Source organism: Lissotriton vulgaris, chromosome 2_1 (genome assembly GCF_964263255.1).
Source record: "Lissotriton vulgaris chromosome 2_1, aLisVul1.2, whole genome shotgun sequence".
Lineage (NCBI taxonomy): Eukaryota > Metazoa > Chordata > Amphibia > Caudata > Salamandridae > Lissotriton > Lissotriton vulgaris.
Genome location: NC_141687.1, coordinates 433,803,562 through 433,810,427, shown reverse-complemented (window position 1 = coordinate 433,810,427; position 6,866 = coordinate 433,803,562). Strand labels below are relative to the sequence as shown.

At 39.6% G+C, this 6,866-nt stretch overlaps 1 protein-coding gene across 1 annotated transcript; it reads left to right on the top strand.

The window, feature by feature from the left end:
- Positions 1–641: 641 nt before the first annotated feature.
- Positions 642–5,958, top strand: LOC147730545 (gamma-crystallin-1-like). Its single transcript, XM_086958585.1, has 3 exons — positions 642–669; positions 2,498–2,740; positions 5,626–5,958. The coding sequence occupies exons 1-3, from the start codon at positions 661–663 to the stop codon at positions 5,896–5,898; spliced, it is 525 nt and encodes a 174-aa protein (XP_086814711.1). The 5' UTR covers positions 642–660; the 3' UTR covers positions 5,899–5,958.
- The last annotated feature ends 908 nt before the right edge of the window (positions 5,959–6,866 follow it).

Below are 6,866 nucleotides of genomic sequence, written 5' to 3'. Positions count from 1 at the left end.
GATAGATAGATAGATAGATAGATAGATAGATAGATAGATAGATAGATAGATAGATAGATAGATAGGTAGGTAGGTAGATAGATAGATAGATAGATAGATAGATAGATAGATAGATAGATAGATAGATAGATAGATAGATAGATAGATAGATAGATAGATATTGACAGAGAAATAGGACTAAATGTTGACACTGAACTGACCAGTGCCAACATTTAGTCCTATTTCCATGTCAATGGCTGTCCCGGTTTTTTGCTTCGAAAATCTGGTCACCCTAGTATGGCGCCACTGAACAAATCATACACACAGCTGCTTTCAGTGCTTAATCCAGACCTTCTTATGATATACCCTCTAAATATTCTGTTTCCGTGGGAACACTATGAGTACCACAAAATAATGCACAGTAGCAAAAAGTGTGAGGAATGCTTAGTGTTTCAGTCCAGCAGTAACAGGTAACACTGGTAAGCAAATGTGAACAATTGGTGTGCACAAAGAATTTTCTTACGTGCCTCATACAACAAAAGGTGTAATTTGTACTTAGTGGACAGAAACTGCTCTCCCTTTGTCCAGTGTGCGCCGATCCAGCAGGCGGCACGTTGTATATAAACCCGGCATTTAGAGGCTCCTATTGAACTGAGGACGGGCACATCACCACCATCCACAATGGGCAAGGTAAGGAACTACTTTGAGGTAGATTTGCGGATAAATGTAAAACACTAATAGTAAAGTTGTCCTGAAAAGTTTTTTTCTTTTGCTACTGGCTGCCATCGTAGTTCCGTAAATTATGACGTTAGTATTATATAGTTTATGTACTTAATGTGTGCCCTAAGCTGGTTGTTAATACAATGATTTAAAACTGCGATCTCCGATGAGGGCCCATTAGTGCCCTGCGCCATTGTATAGTGAAGTTGGTGAGGGCTTAATAGAGCAATTGGTGGATTCTAGAACACTAGACCAACAATGAATATAAATTAGGACGCACAGTAGGTAGAAGAGTGATCCATTTGTGATGCTTATTCAATTTGATCGATTTTATGTTTGGACTGTGCCACTAATTTAAATGCCACGAATCTGCTTCTGCCTGCTCTGCACACACAATGACCCCTCTGCGAATACTCTGCCCTCCCCCACCCACCTCGCATGCTTCCCCTCACTGCTCCACCCCCCTCTCAACACGCGCTGCATTGGATGCGAGGGAGCACGCGCACAGCACGGGCGCGTTCAGACAGAAAATGAGGTTGGTAGGTGTTACGGGAACGAGTATTCAGTCACATGAACAGATTCACAATAACGATTGACACATCTATCAACAGAATAACAACTAGATTTAGACGTTTTACTAAAAGGACGTTTTAAATAAAATCCCATAGCTTGGTATCCACTTTTTGCACATCCCGATGCGGTGAGCGCAAGTTGTTTTTTAAAATATTTTTTATGTTTCCCATTCCGTCGTCTGTCACCTCCCCCACCCACCCGCCCCACTTCTCTTACCTGCACCAGCCGCGCCTGTTTAGTCATACCTCCTCCAAACTAGCAGTCTCACAAACCCTGACTGCACTTTCTTACCCGTCGCAAATCCTTTAGGCACTACTGAAAAATAAAAGCGCCCCTTCACTGATTGGTGAGTTTGTTCTTATGACATTGCAGACAGATGAATTAGTTAATGTGAGAATGAGTGAGTGGGTGGATTAGTAAACGCATGAGTGCCATTATGAGTGACAAATGGATAAACACTGGATGGAAGCACGCAGGCACGTTCAGTCAGAACGCAGGCCCATTGGCTTTGCCGTTTCTTGCATATGTTGTAGTGACATCGGTCAAATACTTATAAGTTCAGGGCATGAATGAACAAGAAGCAAAGTTGCAGTTGTTTGTTTTCACATATCATATGGCAATGTGTATAGCGATGTCTAAATGCATCTAATTATGCACGTGACTGTAAATGCATGATAGTAATGGTTTACCACATAACATTGTATTCATAGTGACGGGAGTAGCTCACTTGACAAACTTAGCTGAAGATACAATGAATGTGAAGTTTATTATCACGAAACATCAGTGTCCGACCCAGCTAGAAGGACAATTGGAGCGACCTACAGATCGTATGTTTCAATCCTTGCAAGTCCAACTCAGACTCTCAGTTTAACAAATTCAGTTTCACGAAACCACAGTTTCTATAGTGCTAAGAAATGTCAAGTGCAGGCGAATTAAGGAAGAGGAAATCTTGCTCACTTGGATGGTATAAAGATTCTTATCAAGCCAAAATCTTAGGTTATAAACTTTGGCTACTGGATGAGGAAGGGTTCTCCAGATTCTATGGCCACCAAAGTATAGTTTGCCATTTTTTATGTGTTAATTTTGACAAAACTTGTTATTCACCCTGAATAAATAATAATATTTTCAAATTGACACAGGCATTAACAAGACGTAGGCATGATTAAAGCTAGAATAAGGTCTGTCAGGATTTTGATCTCACACAGATGACCTTTCTTCCATGTAGATCACCTTCTACGAGGACAAGAACTACAAGGGGCGCTCTTACGAGTGCAGCAATGACAGTATTGATTTGAAGTCACACTTCAGTCGCTGCAACTCCATTAAAGTTGGCAATGGCTCCTGGATCATCTATGAGAGCGCTAACCACAAAGGCAACCAGTACTTCTTGAAGAAGGGAGACTACCCTAACTATCAGCATTGGATGGGCTTAAATGACTCGATTAGCTCTTGCAGCATGATCCCACATGTAAGTATCACCTGATTCTGTTTCCAACCCTATGCAGTCATTCCTACATAGTTGCATTCGAAACAGTAGCTCTACCCAGCACCTGCTTTCTGTTTCTGCATAATCTACTTTTTTATAAATACACATTTCCTATTTTCTCGGTGCACATACAACTATAAATCACTTTCTGGAACATTGGAGTACTAAACTTAGGTCCAAGAGGGTCTATTGAACACCTAACTGATTTGTTAGATTACTGGAAGGTGAATAAAAGGCATGACATAATATGAATCTGAGAGGATTTTTCTAAATTCATATACTGGATAATGACTGTTCGCTAGACAATGTTTTGAAAATGTCCCCTGTAGCAAAATGTGTTTCATCCATTTACTCCATCCAGATTTTTCACATTATGATCACATGACTTTTAGTCCTTTTCATGTTGATTGGTCTCCCTATCTGAGTCACAGCCATGGTAATTTCCTGGTAATTGGACTGAGGATATTTACTACCAGTGTCTGCCTTTTAAAATAAGTCTGCTGTGGCACATGTAGGGTAAGGGGCATTGGGCTGGTTACATATGAACATGTGTGCCTGAGCATGTGCACTCGTGTACGGGCTGCACTTGCGAGATCACAGTCGTGCAAAGCCCTGTAAAAGAGGACAGGTAGCCTGGTGTAGAAGGGACCCTCCCAGGGTCTGACCTGCGGTTTGCCTTCTAATATTTGTGGGCATTCCTATATAGTTTGGTAGTGTTTACTGGATTATCACTAGTGTTACTGTATTATACACATAGGTAAAATCTGCTGTGAAATGAAGTTTTGCTCTATGTGAGAATGCATAGTCCAGTGTGGTATCAAACTAAGGTGAAATATGCATGCTGACCTTGAAGGTGCAGGTCTCAGTAACCTAAGTGTACACCTTCTGGGTCTTCCAGAATTGTTATATTTCTCTGGCTCAGCTCAGAAACAGATTATTTCTGTTTAATGTATATATTTTTAAATGAATGACCAGTATTTAGTACTGTGTATGTAGCAAATGTACTTATCTATTTTCAAAGAAAAAACACTGACTGGACAATGATCTATTGATTGTTGTTATTGTGTGCAAGGGGACAGTGATTACTGGCCCACAATACCTCCCCCTGCCCTGATTGGGCCTGGGCTATTCTGCTTCGCCTCCCTGAAACAGTCAAGTGTTAAAATGGAGTGTTTGGTTCCCAGTAAGGTGACAATTGTAGAGCTATTATGTGCACATGCCTCAGATCCTGCACAACTAACATCTCCATTTTGTACAGCCCCCTATCACATAACTAATTAAAAAAAAATATATACATATATATTAACCATTTGTGGCACAGTTAAGTTCAGGGTCATCACGTTTGGTAAATACGTGTTGACATAAACAATACAAATCGTTTGTTAGGATCATCGTATCTTCATACACATGTTGCGCTTGTGTGCATGTCTGCACATACTTTAGTGTCCTTTACATTAAGACAGTTCCGGTTCAGGAGGCATTGTCGGTAGTCACATAACTGATTTGATGGAGTACTGTAATGTGAATACCAACCGTAAGAACTAATCAGATCTTTTAAAGGCATGACATAATGTGAAGCTGACAGGATTTTCTTTCAGTGAATGTACTGTATAAACGAAAATTCCTTGCATTATTCTGCTCCAGTTTTGAAAACAGCCTCCTATCTAATTGCGACCCAAATTTAGGGCCTCATTTAGAATATGGACAGAAGCTCATCATCCATCAGGGTGGCTAAGGTAACATCAAGTGCACCAAACAAACTACAAGAATGTTCTTTTTGTAGGCATTGCCCTTGGAATTATGCACCAACTCTACTTTGCTTAAGTGTAAAATAGTAAATGTATGTTACCCTATAGCAAATACTTGATTAGATCCTAAATAAAGAGACAATGCTATAGTTGTACTGTTGACAGGCTTCAAAGCATTCACCTTCAGACTCCATGATGTGCCTCTATTTTGAATTACTCAATCTTCCAGATATTTTATTTGAAAGAAGGCAAGGGCAAATACCATCCTATTTGCTAATATGATGCATTGTTGAGAAAAACCCTTCTATTTTAGGTATGCCAATTAACTTGAACCATTTCTTCTACTTCCTTGTTTCCAAGTACAATGGGCCTCAATTAGGCTCTGAAATGCTTTGGACCGGTCAGAGTTCATAAATATACAAAACAAGTTTCAATTGCAATGTGATTTGTGGATGCGCTGTAAGGAAAGTGCAATTATTACCATATTGCAAACATGTTTGCCCCAGAAGGGTTCTCCCGAGAAGAAACGACTGCTGCTGGACATCATCTGCAGCATTCCTGCTCTGGGCATATGAACCCGCTTGAGCAATTACAAACAGGACACAAATATAGGAGACGCAGAAAAAGATAGGATCCACAGAATTTCTTCACAAATATTTTGTGTGCCCTTGTGCATGGGTATTTTGGAATTGTTAGTGCAAACCACAACTATTGATTGATTGATTTTAGAGTAGTATAAGCTGACGGCAGCGTTTCCAAATGCAAATGATTAAAATGGCTCAGGAAACCACAGCAATAATGTACCATGGTTTTAGTAGAGACTACACTTATTTGCTGACTCATTACTTAATATCATGATTGCCTTCCTCTTTCTATGTCATCAGTTATTTCAAATATTTTGTGTTCAGGAAAAAGTAAAAATAATCATACAGTTTCTGTATTCAATATGTTGGGCTTCAGCTGCACAAATCAGTTGAATAAACTACTTTCGAATGTCAAGGACAATATGATTACTGTCATTTATATTAGAAAGTACCTTGCATGCGAAATGATGATTAGCAATGCCTGCTTGAAAATGGTTCATTCAATAACATGCACACAATCTATTTCCTCATACAGTATCACGGCTCCTTCAGAATCAGGATCTATGAGAGGGAGGACTTCCGAGGTCAGATGATGGAGTTCACTGAGGAGTGTCCGGATGTCATTGAAGAGTTCAACTACAACGACATCCACTCCTGCAACGTGCTGGAGGGTTACTGGATCTTCTATGAAGAGCCAAACTACAAAGGACGTCAGTACTACTTGAGGCCAGGAGAGTACAGAAGATACAGTGACTGGGGAGCCATAAGCCCCCGGGTTGGGTCCTTTCGATACATCAGAGACTACTGAATAAATATGAACTTGTAGATGCAATGCTACCTTCTGCTTTTAATAAAGTATTTGACTTATAGTAAATTGCGAGTATGAAGTTTTGTAATAGACTTATTTAAACGTGGCTGTCAGGAGAATATGGGAAATATACTTTTCTATCATATGCTGAAGATGTTTTCACTTATTTTACCATTTAACTTGTCAATTCAAAAATAATATTACTGTGTGCATGTATGTGGTATTAATATAGCGCCCGCATAGCCAAAAGACTGCGGGCCACTGTACGAAGGCAAGCATACGGTGAGAGCAAAAGTAGCTGTGTTCTGGGAGCAGTAACGTACTTTTATGTTATGGTAAGTTATGTAATGTCATGTCATGCCGTATAATGTCATGTCATGATATGTTATTTTATTATTAGAAGTAGGGTTGTTGGTTGACGAAGGTGTGTGCCCTGGTCAAGCAACAGATACAATCCCTTGCATTGTGAACCACAAAAAGTCACTAATTAACCTGTTCTTAACTCTGGTTAGCTTGGCACAAAAAAGCAGTCAGGCTTAACTTAGCGGCAATGTGTAAAATATTTATGCAGCACACAAACAGTAATAAAGTGAAAACACAACATAAGAAAAATCTCAAACCAATTTAGAACATTTTAAGAAGCTTTTTAAATAAATTATTTGACACCAAACCACAAAAACTCAAATAGTATAGTTATGATTTGTTAATTTTTTGGTTAAAGCTAGCACCTAAAAGATCAAAGCGGCAACCACGAACATATAGTCAGACGAGAAAGGGTAAAGGTAAAAAAATATGGCCAACTGCTATGGAGCACAGTTCAGATACCAGAAGTGGTTTGGGCCCGATCAACGCTTACCTTTGGACTTACAAAAATTTGTGAAAAAATGTTCTGTGAAAGTAAACTTAAGCGAGTCAAGGCTGTGGGAGGTGTCCAATGAGGGAGTGTTGTAGCCATATAGCCTTGGGTC

What these genes read in the sequence shown, in the direction of transcription:
- LOC147730545 (XM_086958585.1), top strand. An exon ending in CTTGCAGCATGATCCCACAT is followed by an intron (nt 2,741 to 5,625) that starts GTAAGTATCACC and finishes TTCCTCATACAG; the next exon opens with TATCACGGCTCCTTCAGAAT.